The sequence below is a fragment of the Martes martes genome, assembly GCF_963455335.1.
Source record: "Martes martes genome assembly, chromosome: 8".
NCBI classification, from domain to species: Eukaryota; Metazoa; Chordata; class Mammalia; order Carnivora; family Mustelidae; genus Martes; species Martes martes.
In genome coordinates, this window is record NC_137895.1 from 70,221,294 (window position 1) to 70,238,189 (window position 16,896).

The 16,896-nt window shown below is 36.0% G+C and overlaps 1 protein-coding gene across 6 annotated transcripts in view; it reads left to right on the forward strand.

The window, feature by feature from the left end:
* Positions 1 to 16,896, forward strand: part of SOX5 (SRY-box transcription factor 5) — a 977,646-nt gene that overhangs the window by 778,157 nt on the left and 182,593 nt on the right. For all 6 annotated transcript variants that reach the window (XM_080810710.1, XM_080810707.1, XM_080810708.1 and 3 more), the window contains one exon: positions 4,272 to 4,340. In XM_080810710.1, the coding sequence (XP_080666836.1) occupies positions 4,272 to 4,340 (69 nt within the window). The remainder of the gene's footprint in view (positions 1 to 4,271; positions 4,341 to 16,896) is intronic.

The window sequence follows — 16,896 nt, forward strand, 5'->3', positions numbered from 1 at the left end:
GTCAGGAGGAGGGCAAATTTGGAAAAGCAGGTGGTTTTTAATAGTGTTTAATTAGAGCTCTTGGCAGGTTATCCAACTGGAGGTATATAAAAAAACAGCTAGAAATACCAATTGACGGTTTGGAAAAGAGAGCTGAACTAAATTTCTTAGTTTATTTACATAGAGAGGGTAGTTTAAACCACTGGGATAGATAAGTTTCATTCATTTATTCAACAAATAATCAAATGTTTCTTATGTGCCAGGCATGGTGCTAACTTCTGAGGCTATATCAATTAACCAGAAAGATAGACCCCCTAAATTCTAGAGGAAAGAGAGAGGGGATTAACAAAGGAAGAGAGAAATGAATGAAATGATTTTAGACAGTGATAAGTTATTTGATGAAATGTAATTAGAGTTATTTAATAAATATTGACTGGTATGGCAAGGCAATGTTTCTTAGATTGGGTGGTTGGATCTGGTAATTGAGCTGAGATCTAAATGATATACAAGAGGTAGCCATATTAATAACTGGAACCAGAGTGTTTCATGCAAGGGGATGGCAGGTTTGTAAGCCCTAAATTAGAATAATGGTGATATTATTAGAAAATGGAATGGAACTAAGGGTAGACTCTTGGGAGATACCTGGTAGAGAAAGGAAAATGAACAATTCCGGAATAACAAAGCTACTAGATTTGTCATTTAGTTTCTCACTGTTGGCCTTTTAAGACTGGCTTCTGTGGAGCTTTAGTAGTAGAAATGAGGTGTAAGAATGGACAAGTGTGTGGTAGGAAAATGGAGGCAATGTATACGAACTATTACTTAGAAGTAGTAGCAAAGGGAAAAGAAGAAAGAGGGTGTCATACGTTGAATTTATATATATACATGGTACATCTTTTCTGGGGCTAATTCCCTTTTGCCATTCCATATTGTGGGCTCTGTCCATTCACCATCCCAAGTGGAAGAAGACCATTATTTAATCAAGGGTATTTGTGTGTCCACACATCCCTACAAAATCTTCTTAGCAGTTTTCAAAATGCAAACTAGAGGAGCTGAAAGAAGAAATATGCATATTACATTTGAAGAGACCCCCCTTCCGGTTTACTCTTCCTTAGTTGGTGGTTTGTCTCTGCTTGAAAGGTGATGCTTTCATGTTTAATGAAATACCTCATCATTTTCCTTAAAGATATATTTGGCCTGTTCTTGAATATGGCCCATATTTCTCTTGCTTTACCCCCATGATAAAAATTCAGAATGCTCACCTGTGACAGTCTAGAAAAACACTAGTCTTTTCTTGTTCATAACTCTCAATGCTTTCAAACATCTGAATTCGAGAAAATTCTAGGAGCTTCTGAAACTGTAGGTCAGATAGGGATATTTCTTTATAGAGAATCACTACTTTGGTGGGTCTAAGGGCATATTTGTCCTAAAAAATCTGAGCAATCACTAATAGAGCAAAGTCCTCTTTCTTCTCTTTCACATCCTGGCCCCACATATCATCAAAGGATTCTAGAATTTTTTACTTTTTGACATTATCCTTGGAATTTTAGAAGTCATTAGGTTCTTCCAGAATTTCTCTCCTGTGTTGAAAGATGCTAAGCAATGATGCATACAAAGCCTGAGAGAAGATCCTTTCTGAAAGGCTCCAGGTCAGGTTTCTAGAGCCTATTTTACTCCCCTACATCTTCCCTACCATGCAGTGCTGGCATGCATAATCACCACTCTTGTGGTCACTGATCTTTTTATCGGGACACAGGGAAATGTCTGAAGGGCATTTAATAACTTATTCCTTAAGATTCAGGTTAGGTATATCTTCTCTTGAGAACTGCTCTTCTGACCCTCCTCCTAAAACTCCCTACTTATTGTAGGGTGTCCCTACTCTGTGGACTCTAATAGTCCCATTACAGCCCTTAGAGATGTTAATGAACTCGTGCATTGACCAGCCTTTCCACTGGACTCTGAGCTCCATTCTACATTTTTTTCGTTCGATAAATATCTATTGAGCACCAGTTTGATGCCAGGTCGTATTCTAGTTACTGGGTTAGGGCAAAAAAATAAAACAGACAAAAATTCCCAATGTGTTGAGTTCTAATTAGGAAAAGGTAGTAAGCAGGCAAGTACTATATATAGTAATATATACAGTAGATGTTGATAAGGGATATAAATAAAGGAGAGAATTGGGGATGATGGTGCCAGGTAGATAGATAGGCTCTTTTAAAACAGGTTTTCAGGGAAGACCTCAATGACAGGGTGACATCTGAATAGAGACTTGCAGGAGGGGAGGGAGTGAGCAGTCAGTTATCTAGGAATAGAAGGTTCCAGATGGAGGGGGAAGGAAGTGCAAAGACCCAGAGGCAGGTACATCCTTGGGAGATAAGAGCATCCTTAGTGTCTTCAAGACACAAGAGAGGAGAGTAGCAAGAGTGGAGAAACAAAGGGAGGAACAGGGGAAGGTGAAACCAGAGAGGTAGCAGGAGGCCAAATCATACAGGGTCTTTCAGGCATCATATGGACACCAGCTTCTGCTTTGAGCAAGACAGAGGTTTTGAAAAGATGAATTAAATGACACAACTTATATTTTAAAAGGATCTTTCTAGATACTGGTATATTATAGGTTGTAGGGAGCAAAGGCAGAAGCAGAAAGAAAAATAGGAGACTATTAAAATAACCCAGCAAGAGTGAACAGTGGCTTGGAACAGGAGGAAGTACATGGGGTTATGAAGTGGTCAGTTTCTTGATAAATACTTAAGGTGCTGATAAAAAGATTTAAGCATCAGCTGAAATACTGATATGTGGGAGGAGAGGCCCACATTTAAGGAAAAGAGTGATATTCCTTTTCCTACTATCTCCTTTCTGTTTTTCTTTAGAGAAAAAAATGTATATATTTAAAAAATTTTTTTTTAAGATTTTATTTATTTATTTGACAGACAGAGATCACAAGTAGGCAGAGAGGCAGGCAGAGAGAGAGGAAGAAGCAGGCTCCCTGCTGAGCAGAGAGCCCTATGGGGGGTTCGATCCCAGGAGCCTGGGATCATGACCTGAGCTGAAGGCAGAGGCTCTAACCCTCTGAGCCACCCAGGTGCCCTGAAAAAATGGATTTTTTAAAACCCTATCCCTAAGATAAAATGAAAGCATGAATATAACCATAATTAAGTTTAGTTTTGAACTTGTTCAATATGAAGTTCCTTTGAGAATGTCATTAGAAAAATGGGTCTGAAGCTGAAAGCAAAGGCAGAGGCGAGAGAAACAAATTCATAAGTACTTGGCATTCATTCAGGAGTTAGGGATACAACTACGACATTGAATGGCTAGACAGAGCAGTTGAAGGTAACCGAGAAGGAGCAGACTGAGGGTGGAGCAAATCCAGCAAAATGTACTGTCATGGAAGCCACGGAAGAAAGTTCACGATCAAGGGAGAGAATTTGAATGTTGAATTTGGATGAAAGGACAAAAGGTGAAATCTAGAAAACACGTTAGAATTTAAAAAATTAGGGATGCCTGGGTAGCTCAGTCATTTAAGCCTCCGACTCTTGATTTCAGCTCAGGTCATGATCTCAGGGTCATGAGATCAAGCCCTGTGTCCGGCTGCATGCTCAGCATGGAGTCTGTTTGGGATTCTCTCCTTCCCTCTCCCTCTGCCCTGTCTCCCCACTCTCTCCCACCAAAATAAGTAAATAAACCTTAAAAAAAAGTTTAAAAATGACACGGGCGACTTTTATTATGAATTGTTTTAGTGGAGAATGGGAGCAGAAAACAGATGGAGTGCACTGAGGAGTTGGCCGTTCAGAAGTTTGTGGAAGGTAGAAATGAGGGCAGTATTTACGAACAAAACAAAACAAAACAAAACAAAACAAATACTGAAACCTCACTGAGGAATACAGCCTCTCACAATGTAATACTCTGCACCACCCTGAACTCCTAGGTCACAACATCCCCCAAGTTGATGCAGTAGTTTCTTTTATAGAAGAGAGCTAAAAATGCCAAAGGCCTTACCTTCTTAACGTATTGCCGGGAAGGAAGAGGGATTTCCGACACACTAGCGTTTCATACTGGATTGGATCACTATTGGAGTGTCTTGGGCTCCATTTGTTTTAGACGAAAAGAAACTGTTCCGAAAACTAAGTATCTTGTTTGATCCTACTTACAGATGAATTGCTGGTACTGTAGGGGCACAGGCACATCTATTTTCATCATCTTAATCAGTGTCAAATCAAACTTGGAGCAAGAGAACATTGGTAATTTCCCCCTGGGACTACAATATACTTTTAAATTTTTCATGTGCAATTTCTCCACAGATTGCAAGACAACAGCAGCAGCTTCTTCAGCAACAACACAAAATCAATTTGCTTCAGCAACAGATCCAGGTCAGAAATCATCATTTCATGCATATTTCCAATTAGAAAAAATCTATCTTCCATCTATCTATCTATCTATCTATCTATCTATCTACTGTTTCTAATTTTTAGATGACCTAACTGGAATAACCTCCAAAGTAAAAATTACTTTGGATTTACTTAATTTCTGTCATGTTACCTCCTCTGCCATGAGAATCTTGCAAATGGTGACTGGCACGGGCCCTACTGTCAGGAAGCTTCGGTCTGAGCAAGCTGACAGTCATTTTCATCCTTTCCAAAAGGAAATTATTGCCGGGAAATGTTAGAAAGGTTTCATTTTCTCTATTCTTTAATGTTTAAAATGTGACTGTGAATGATCTCAGTGAGGGATGTACAGGGGAACCAAAGCAAAAAGGCACAGCAAGTTTTGTTAGAGAACAGTGGCAGAGAGAATGTTTTACTCTGTGTTCAAGAGCCACAAGTGAGAAGGGTTGAGGTTAGGGAAGGTAATGATTTGGTGTTCAAGTAGAACTTCACCCTTCATGTTGCCTGGAGAGACCAAGAGCCAGGGCTCTATAACCTGCCTCTTTTGCTTAAATGGAAATATGTGATGCTGGGGAACATCAGTGAAAATGGAAGAAAGCAGCTATATTGGTAATAAAAGGAAAAAGTAGATTGTCAGGGTTGTCCTATCCTCACCACTTGCATGAATTTTGACAAAATTTTTTCCCTTCTGAAAAATCCCTTTCCGAAAGTACCTATTTCATAAGAGTATTTATGAGGACTTAATGAAATCATGGATGGGGTATCAAGGCACACAGTAGGTGCTCAATACATACTTGCCATTACCAGCAAGAAAAGGAATCTAATTCATAGAGCTATGAATCCACTCTATGTAAAATCGTCTTCTCAAAGCAGATGTTTGAGAGGAAAAATTTGTCCTTCTTTTGAAATTCTATCTTGGGAATCTAAGATAGTATTTTTTTTAAGTGTAAATATCATGAATGATAGAAGCAAACATGTCTACATTATTTCATTTGTGTGTTTAATCATGTTTACACTTCATTACCAGCAAAGTTTATCACATTTTACCTAATTGGGTCAGGGTTACTTAATTTCTTTACCGTGAATTATATAACCCAATCATTCTTGGTCCACCTGACATTTTAGTGAGCTAGTCATACATAGCTTTGGGGAGACAAAGAAACATCAGTGAGATGATACAACCAGGATTCTTTGCCTTCCTTCACTATAATTACAAGCATCAAATCCTAATGTGGTTATTCAGTTTAGTGGTTTAAAACTGTTCATTGGTGGGCACCTGGGTGGCTCAGTCAGTTGAGTATTGGACTCTTGATTTAGGCTCAGGTCTTTATCTCACCATTGTGGGTTTGAGCCCTGTGTTGGGCTCTACGCTTGGCATGGAACCTACTTAAAAAAAAGTACAAAAACTGTTTGTTGAATTTCATGTTCAGTCTAAGTATGCTGAATTTGAATAAAGTCTTAATTGATGGTACCAGGTTATCTACATTTAAAATGTTTTTAATTATTGAAAACCAAAGATAATAAAGCAGTGTTTTATATATATGTGTGTGTATATATATACACACACATATATAAAAAACTGTTATATAAATGTTATATATATGTATATATAACATATGTTATATAACAGTTTTTTTATATATATAACATTTATATAACAGTTTATATATATATATACATATATATATAAAACACTGCTTTATTGTCTTTGGTTTTCAATAATTAAAAACATTTTAAATGTTTATGCATTTTAAATGTATATGCATATATACATATATGTGTGTATAAATATACACACATATATGTATATATATGCTGTTATATATATTTAATTAATAATATATATATTTAATCTGAGAAGTAGGAAATGTTTCAAACAAAAATTAAGTACTGAACAAGACTGGCAATCTGTAAAGAATTCATTACACAGCTTCTAGTATATTCATTAACTAAAAGCATTCTTCTAAAATATACTTTATAAATTGTTAATTTGGGGCAGTCTTACAAGTACTTAATAGTTACAAATAGTTACGAAAGTCACAATATATTTAAATTAGTCCATTGAGAGATTGTTCAAACAGTTATGGGAAGGACCACTATAGGGACATGTATAGAAATAGAAGATTAAAAATGTGGAACGGGTCCATTTTTTTTTTTGCTCATGGAAATCCTTGCCACATTACTTTTTGAGAATGTTTTCTCTCCTTTTTCTTCTTTCCACTTTCTCCTTTCCTGTGGCAGCACCTGAAAAGAAAGAAGGGTATAAATCAAATCTGCTATGGTAGAAGGCAAATCAAATTTGTAACAAACAGTATTATAAAACTTACTTTTGTCAATGCACACAAAATCAATGCTTACATGAGGATTTACAATAAAATATACTCACTTGGTATCTGGAATTACTTACCTAGTATATTTTGAATTTGATCTACGTCCTTTATCTTTCTTAAATATGAAGCTTAAAGACCTTGTAGAAATAAACATACAAACTTATATTGTTCATCCTAATTGCATTTTCTTACATTTTATACCATTGTCTCTTTGAGCTTTAGAAAACAATGCATTCCATTTATTTTCCTTTATTCCACTATTCCAGTAGGATAGTGGACTGCAATGTTACTAGACCCACAATTAAGGCTGATTTTAAGCTTTTAGTTTCAATTATAAATACATAGTTGGCCCAAATGTTGGGAAATGGTAGACAGATCTGCTAGATGGATTAGATTGACAAGGTAAGAGAGCAGGACAGATTTTCACACTTGATGGCTGGGTTATTAAATGACAGGAGGATGATGTTCCCCAACATTTTCCTCATTCTTTTACTGAGATCTCTTTAAAGGAGAGGTTAATTTAGACATCTTTACTACATTTGAAGTATACATCATTCGATTTAAAAGTGTATGAACAGGCTTGTGCCTGTATGTGTATACATAAACATTCACATATTCTAATGACCCAGGTTACTTAAAATTTCTCTTGGCCTTTATTTCTATCTTCTTTCAACTACAGAGGAATAAAATGGTAGTAGGTTTTACTCTGTAGTTATATATTCAAAGAGAAAATGCCATAAGAATTAGCAAATTCATCAATTTTATTCAATCACTCAAGATCAATTCTTTACAAACTACTTTTCTCTCTTTAAAAAGCAACCTTAACTCTAATTGCATGATTCTAATTGGATTGAAACTGAATCTACATTACTTCTTTGCAATGACTTTATGTAGAGTAATAGTCTTGTATGTTGGTTCACGTAACTCATTAAGGATAAAAGAAGAAATAACAAAAGTTTTTCTTCTTCTTTGTAAATCAGAAATCAATTAATTTTACAAATAAAATCATGTCATAATACCAAAAAATATCTCATCTTCCCCCAAGAACTTGTCAGTTTCTTTACAAGACTCTCAATTTTAACAACAGTAAGAAGTTTGCCTTCTTTTTCTCCCATTCAACAGTGTTTTCCTTTAATATTTTTCTTTAATGTCCTTTAAAAAAGAGAATATTTTTGCATTCTTGCTTACTGTACCTAGCTAACTCTTAATGTACATTAAATGTGAGGTGAAATTTATAAATATTTCAGAGGAAAATACCTTTAGATTTTTTAAAAGATAACCTTTTTTTTTCTTTTAATCTTTTGCTTATGCTATAGTGCCCATCTTTTAGCAATTTATTTTTTGACTAATCTCCTTTTTACATTAAATCAACCTGTTTCTAATGGGGATTGTTAGGTGGTTTATGTTTCCAATAATGATCCTAAACCAACGGTTCATCTTGACCTCATTCACTGTTACCAAAACCTTTTAAAGTAAATGAATGAGTGACCTCTACTCAGCTTCCATTATGGCAACAAACTGAATGTCCCTGGAGACTCAAGTTCCTTTTATCTTGAAGCTTTGTATGGGACAGGGTTTCTATAGCTATGGGAGTGAGTGGGGGAAGCATGTCCTAGTTTTAAATTTTTTTTTTTTACCCTTTTTCAGTAATATTTATTGGAATTTCAGGTTCTTATTAGCATCTGATAGGATCAGTCCAATAACATGCTCTAGTATGAAATCCACTTCAGATATTTTTAGGGAAATTTTAAAGATGTTTTACTTCTTTTAAAACGTGTATTTGTCATGATTCCCATACAGAAAGTTCAGTGCTTGAATTTTCTTAAGAGATTCCACAAATTTGTTGCATTCTCCCTTCTGACAAACTTCTCCAATTGTTTGTTGTTCATTGTGTTTTCTTGGAGGCAAAGCTTTGGTATTTAACAATCCCCTGTCATTGTTTCCAACTCATAAGGTATATATTTGCAAGACTAGTAGTAGCTTTGGGTCACTGGTTCTGTCTGGAGCTAAGGGTAGAGCAAAGGACACATCACTGTTCTTTTGTATTCTTAAGTGGCTAGTGTCCATGGAATATAGGGAAGAACTTGACTCTTCAGGTGGTATAGGACCAATTTTAACTGTATGAAATACAGTTTTAATTGTGTTGAATGGTTAAAAATAAAGATAGAGAGCAGGTTCTCTGGAATTAGACATACCTGAATTCAGTCTCTGCATGTTCATGCCTCATCTGCTGTGTGATCTTAGGAAAATTGCTTAATCCCTCTGGTTTCATTATTCTCAACCATTAAATGGGGTTTTAATAACTGACACTGGGTTAGTTTGAGGATTAAATGGAATCATACCTGACATGTAGTGAGCACACAATGCTGAACATTTGTCTAGGTCATTAGGAGAGAAAATCTTGTTCCTTCTGTATTTCTGATGATGAGCAATTTAATGAGTATTGCCAGCAAGAGGAGAATTTCTAGGAAAAAAGGAATATAATCCACATGGCGGTAGTCACTGAAAACTGTAAGTTCAGTGTTCCAACAATTCATATGATTTTAGAACTACAGGGGATTTTTAGAAAGCCTTTATTTAGACCTATCTCTCATTTTGACATTTGTAAACTGAAACCAAGTAAGGTTAGAAGATTTTCCCAATGTCACAGAAGTTGTTACTTGTAGAACAATGGCTGGGTTCCAAGTTTCCCAAGTCTTGGCCCAGTTCATTTTTATTTTACCGACATTCTACCATTTAAGGCTTAATGGTCCGAAGTTTTAAAATGAGTTTTCTTTCCCTAGGAACTTATTCCTACAAAATAAAAATACAACTTGACTTATGTACAATTGAATGATTAAGTTGCAGTCATGGGCTCAACCAATTTGTGATAAAGGTTTCATTTTATTGGAGCCGAAGTTCTCTGAGCTCATTAAGAGTTTTGGTAATTCTTGATAAATTATTATGCAGAACAAAATCCATTGAAATATTGTATTGAAAACATAATAACGTGAAAGGTGAAATAATAGTACCTGACTGACCTGCTGATTTATGATTTCTTTCTCTGAGTGTGGTAAGTTGGAAGCATTTTACCCCCTCAACAAGACTCCACACACATACATGAGGACAAAGAGATTGCAAAGTAACCTTGTCTCTTTAGGAGACTGGAAATGCCAAGAATAAACACCATGCAATTAAGGTAGCATTTCAACCTGAGAAGGAAATGCATTAACTCCTTGAGCTCTGACTAATGTTTTGCTGTAGGCGATAAAATGTACCACAACTGGACAGGATACAGTTCCAGGCTTTCAGATAGATTACTGGAGGAGAAAATACGGAGATACAAAGAAGTAGCTTGAAGGGTGACTTCCTGCTCTTTCTTGTACTTTATGGAAGTAGAAGATCCATTTGAGAAGATAGGTGACCTCCCCTAGAAGATCAGGGGTGCTACCTGCAGCTCTCTGTCCTTTTATTCAGAGAGAGCCACTTTAAAAACTTTTAAGCATTTTTGTACATCTCCTGGCAGTTACCTAATGATGGAATTTTAGTCATTCATTGTATTTCACTGTCTAGATAAGCCTGTCTCCAGAGAAAAAGATACAGGTTAATTAATATGCATATGTAGTTTAATTTTTACTGATAAAACACATGTCACATGGCTAAGTGTACAAGAGAGTAGGGAAAGCATCTGCCCAGAACTAAATCCTCTAGGTGCTCCTCTGTGTACTGTGCCCCTTCCTTTTACTCAGAAGGAGTCACTTCAAAATCTTTGAGTTTTCATTTTTAATACCTTCTTAGTATTTATTTCTGTATATAAGAATAAAATAATAATGCTATTTCTGACTCTCCATCTTTAAATATCATTAACTTAGAAATGAAGATTGACTGAATTCTTCTATCTACATCCTGGCATCCTCTCCTTATTTCCCTCCCTCACCTTACAGTGTAGTTACATAAGTCATTTAAATTCTTCCGATAGGTTCTTCTAAGCTTTAAATAGTTTACTTACACCTTTTTTCTTTTTCAGTCAATTATAAAGTCTCTTCACACTTGCCTTGTCGGATGACGATGGAATCCCTTGTTCTCTTATCCCCAGTTGCCAAATTCTGTTACCTGTATGTCTGCTGGAAATACATGATAATACATGTGTTTGTGAATGTATGTATACACACATATCTGTTGTGCTTTACCTAATGGTTAATCTTGAAAGTTGAAAAAAAAAAAAAGGTGCTTACATTAAAATACAAATCCATGTATTGTTTTTTGGAGAGTTTTAAAGGGATATTCCTTATTTCCTTTTTGTGCGGTTTTATGCATTCCGATTGCCTTTTCTTTTCTTTTTTTTTTTTTTCCGCTCTTGTTACTCATGTGATTTGCCTTATAACTTCATAAATTCTCAAGAATAAATCAAATCTCCAGAACCCTACTTTTCTTGATACCTGCTTCTTAGCCATCTGCCCTGCTTTCATTTAGATCAGTTGGTTCAGCCAACATTTTGGGATGTCCATTTATAATTCTCCAGAGTTGGAATCCCTGTTTCCTATATTGTCCTCCATGGTTTATCTCCTTTTTTTGTTCTAGAACCACATCAAAAAACTTCCTGAAAGAAAAGGAGCAGTGTGGGATGCAGGATATAAAGTGTCTGGGTTAAAAATGTTCTAAATATATGTATATGTAGTAATATTCTATTTAAGCACTCTACTTGATTGTTTGGCTGCCAATGAAATTCTGAGCTCGAAATCATTTTCCTTATATTTCAAATCCATTGATTCATCATCTTCTAACATCGACAAGAAATATTATATTGATCTGACTTTTGTTGTTGGTGGTGACCAATATTCCTTTCTAAAAGTTTTTAGTATCTTCTAGTTACTGTGATATTTCACTAGAATGTATACAGATATTTTTTCATTTATTATTTTGTAAATTCCACGGATCTTTCAGTCTAAAGAGTTGTGGATTTTTTGCTCTGAAAAATTCTCTTGGTTTTTTTTCTTTGCCCATTTTATCTCCTTATTTCCCAGTTCTTTCTGCATCTCCTGCAACACAGATATTTTATTTTTCTGAACTAATAAATATGTTTCTTATTGTTCATATTTTTGCCTCTCTCTCGATTCTTCTTCCTAGGAGATTCCCTGAAATTTATCTTCTGAACTGTTTAATTGAATCTTTATTTGAGAAATAACCTTTTTGATTTCCATAAATTTCCTCTTGCTCCCTGACAATTCTGTTTTCAGATTATCCTATTCTTGTTTAATCCTGTTCTTGTCACTTCTCATTGAATTGAAACTTGAGGGTGTTTTTAAAAAGTTAAATTCTCATTTTCTTAAATCTTCTTTTCCTCCATTTTTCACCTGCTTGCTTATCTCGATGTTTCTCTTTCAGCTTAAAGTTCCGCTCAAATTTTAAAAATTCATTAGTGACCCAATCGGATTTAAAAGCAATATAAGAAAAATTAGATTGGGAGCTGTGACTCTGAATGAGGTTTATCAACAGGGAGCACTGCTTTAGTGAGAACAAGAAGCTGGCCGTATATTACATGTATGGATACAGAAGTCTTTGTTCTGGAATTCCAGTGTTCATGCTAACTATCTTAAGGTTTCCCAAGACTCTGATTTCTGTTGAGGGAGTGTGACGTAGCTGGGTTAGGGGTGAACTGATGGAGCCACTTTCGACTAATACGACTGTTTGCAAACCAGGTCTCACTCTTGATCTCTCTCATACCTGGACTGTCAAGTCCCAAGACTTTCTGGTGGTTTTGAGGGCAATTTAATCCCCATTTCTGCTTAACTCCTTCCATATATACTCTAGTTTGTTTCACGTGCTTTGAGTTAAGATTCGACAATTGCCATCTTCCCAAACTCTAGTCAAATTTCTTCCCTGTGTAAATCTCTTATTCTTTACTGCTTTATGTGATACAGGATTTTAAATTTGTCCATTTTTATCATTTTAACGGTATCTCAGGAAAGAATGTGATAAATGCACACAATCAGTCCTTCACCCTGAGGTAGATGGCAGGACATCATTTTAAAAAATCCTTCTTTCCTTCAGTCCTTCCTTCTTTCCCTCTCTCCCTCCTTCCCTCCCTCCCTCTGTCTCTCTTTCTTTCTTTCTCTCTAAAATATTTATTTATTTATTATTCTTTAATTTATTTTTCCATATTCAAGACACAGTAACCAGTATGTGGGAATGAAGGAGTCCTTGTAAAGACAAGGAGTTATGGCAGAAAGGAACAGCTTGAGGCTCCTAAACCAAACTTCACAGTTCTAAGATTTGTAAATGTATATTTTCTAGTTTCCTTGGTGTTTCCAAGGAACACGGATATGGGGAATATCACCATCCTTTTTCTCTTTTTGATAGATTAATCAAATAATATGAGTTTATATATATGTAGAATTTTAAACTCTGACCCTGATATTTTAAACTCTTTAATATCATTACTGAGACCCTAGTTTAAGTCACTAATTTTGATGACTATGCTGAAGTAATTTTAACAACAGCTTTTGGAAGCTGTAATCTGGTTCTGGAATGCATTCATTCTGACTTGGGCTTTTCACTAAAAACAAACAATGCATTTCATGGAAGGAGATGTTTTTTCCTCATCTTTTATGTGGAATCTCAAATAAGTCTCCTTATTGTTTTCCTTTTTCTATCTTATTTCTGTGCCATTTATGTGTGCTTCTTACTCTGATCTTCGCAGTATGATTTCTGAAGTGAAGTCCGGGTTCATTTGATCCAGTATGGCCATTATGGAATCACTGAGACTGGCCCAGAAAGCAGACTGACAACAGTCTTTCCCATGACTTTACAACCTTTTCCCCAAACAACATTACCTGTGGAAAAAGTTGAACACTGTTTCTTACTGCTCTGTACTCCGTATCTTATCAGTTAACAAAACAGAGCCCATCAGGGCTTAGATAAAACCCTGGGAATGTAATTATCAAATAGTGGGAAACAAAACGAAACAAAGCAAGTTAACAACAACAGATGGAAATATAGGCCAGAAGTCAATATGTTGCCTAAAATGAATCTATTTTACTTTACCTTAGTTTACACATTCATTAATGTGGCAAAATAATTGCTGTAGTAGGGAGTTGCTCACAAAGCCTTTAGAAAGAATTTCTATCTCCTGTTTTTTAATAGAGTTGACAAATAGGAAAAAAAAATTAGATGCCAATGAAATTAACAGTGTTAACATAAAATTAATTATTCTGTGTAGAGTAGTTACATCATGAGTCATGACTTACATTCCAGGCACTCCTAGCACATGGCAAATTTAGTTGAGTTCTCTGGTTGGAGGACTAATTCCTACTCAAAAGCTGGTAAATTTTTTAAAATTTTATTTTATTTAAATTCAATTAATTAACATATACTGTGTCATTAGTTTAAGTATTAGAGTTCAGTGATTCATTAGTTGTGTGTAATACCCAGTGCTCATTACATCAAGTGCCCTCCTTAATGTCCATCACCCAATTACCCCATCCCCCCACCTACCTCCCCTTCAGCAACCCTCAGTTTGTTTCCTATGATTAAGAGTCTCATATGGGGGCGCCTGGGTAGCTCAGTGGGTTAAAGCCTCTGCCTTCGGCTCAGGTCATGATCCCAGGGTCCTGGGATCAAGCCCCCCATCGCATCGGGCTTTCTGCTCCGCGGGGAGCCTGCTTCCTCCTCTCTCTCTGCCTGCCTCTCTGCCTACTTGTGATCTCTGTCTGTCAAATTAATAAATAAAATCTTTAAAAAACAAAGTATTTAAAAAAAAGAGTCTCTTATGGTTTGTCTCCTCTCTGATTTCATCTTATTTTATTTCCCCTTCCTTTCCCCTATGATCCTCTGTTTTGTTTCTTACATTCCACATATGAGTGAAATCATATAATTGTCTTTCTCTAATTGACTTATTTCGAAAAGCTGTTAAGTTTTTATGTAACTTATTGACAAAAAGAACCTGACTTTTTACTTTATTTGTGTGGGGTGGGCACTCTGTTTTTCTTTAGAAAAAAAAAAAAAAAAGACTAACAGTCAAATAAAATAAGAAAAGAATGCAAACAGAACATTGAAGATACCTTTATGAAGCTAGTTTTCCCTTGAAGGAGAAGCAAACAGGAAAACTGGAAAGGCTTCTAGAAGTGGTAAATTCTCAGTCACAGGGCAGCATTTGATAAAGTTGATTACTCCCACTTTCGTGTAACACTCTTCAGTTGGCCTCCAAAAGACCACAGTCTGCCTTAGGAAAAAAAAGGAAAAAAAAAGCAAAAACAAAAAACTCTCTATTCTCCATCCTCACTCTCTTTTGGTGGCTTCTTCCGCATCCTTCAGAAGCTAATTTGCTGTAATTCTCCGTCCGTCTGACTTACTACTTAAGTGAGGTCATCTAATCTTTTTAAGTACTATTTTAAAGATAATACTTGAAAATGTATCTTTCCATCCGTGATCTCTCTCTTAAACATCAGAGTCAAATATCCAACTGCCTACTCAGCCTATTTAAATACATAACTAGTAAGCACCCGAATTTCACATTTTGAAAGCAGAACCTTTAATTATGTTTCCAAAACTCATTATTTCCCAGTTTATCCAACTATGAGTATGAGACCATATGCCTAGTTGCTGTCACCAAAACCTAGGAACTATCCTTAAATCCTTTCATTCTTTGATACCTCACAACTAATCCATCAGCATCGGTTTTTATCCTCAATCTATCAACTGACCAACTTCTCTTACCATTACTCACCATCATTTCTCACCGAGGCTCCTATAGCAGCCGCCTCATCACGCTGGTAATCCAACTTCCTCTGTTATCCCTGTAAGTAGACATTTCACATAGCTTCTAGTGTGATCTTTTAAATTTAATTATGCTGTAACCATGCTCAAAATCGTGTCATTTAAAATAAATTCACTCTCCTTATGTTAGTCTATTGGGCTGTACTTGAATGCCAACCTCTCGAACTGTCTGTCTCATTCCTTCTGCCCTAGAAACCTGTCCTTCCTGGTTTCAAGGAATATGCCAAAAATGCTCTAGCATCAGTACATTTTTTATTTGTCTTTCTCATGGCCTGGAATGCTCTCTTTAGGTGATTGCATAACTCAGACCCTCATTTCATTCAGGTCCTTCTTGGGTGCGGGGATAGGGCATCTCTGATAACCCAATCTGAAATAATCCTTGTATCCCCTAGTCATCTCTGATCACTTGTCCTGCTTACTTTTCTTCAGAGCCCTTATCACTCCCTTATATGTACCTATATGCTGTGGACCATACTGCTACCACAATACACACCTGGCAGTAAGTTCTGTGGAGTCAAAGATTTGATCTGTCTTACTCACTGCTATACCCAAAGTACATGTAATAGTTCTTGGCATATAATAAGAACTTTAAAATATTTATTGAATAGATGAATGAATAAAATGTGGGCACATTACTCATTCTGTAGTATATGTATTAGTAGGTGGGATGATAATTTTCTCAATGGGTTGGAATAGATGTTTATAACCATCAAAAATAACCAACATTTCCTAGTGCTATATATGGTCTGCAAAATCATTTTGTACTTTGTATTATACTGGTGAGAAGGGGCAGCCCATTGCTCATTAAGTACCTGGCACTTTGCAGAGGTCATTTCATATAATTTCACAAGAATTCAGATAGGTTATGACATTATCTCCATTTTATAGACAGTGGAACTGAGGAGTGTGTGTGTGTGTTTGTGTGTGTGTGTGTTTGTGAGAGAGAGAGAGAGAGAGAGAGAGAATTTGAGATCCTGACAGTTGAGTACTATGTAAACTTAAAAGGCACCTTCTTTTTCTCTCTCCTTATTAGAGTAGCAATGAGTGATTTAATTCAGATAATCCCAAGAAAATAAGAGTAATTGATCTTATCAAACTGAGTTAAACCTATTAAACTGGCAAATGTGGCAGGGTTTTTTAAAAAAGTGATTCAGTTTTGCTTTCCATAATAAACCAGGTAAGACAGTGCTCTTTCATAAATGGGGGAATTCAATAAGTATCTTTTTTTTTTTTTTTAGATTTTATTTCTTTATTTGACAGACATAGATCACAAGTAGGCAGAGAGGCAGGCAGAGAGAGAGAGGGGAGGAAGCAGGCTCCCTGCTGAGCAGAGAGCCCGATGCGGGGCTCGATCCCAGGACCCTGGGATCATGACCTGAGCCGAAGGCAGAGGCTTTAACCCACTGAGCCACCCAGGCGCCCCTCAATAAGTATCTTTAAAAAGAATTATCTGATGT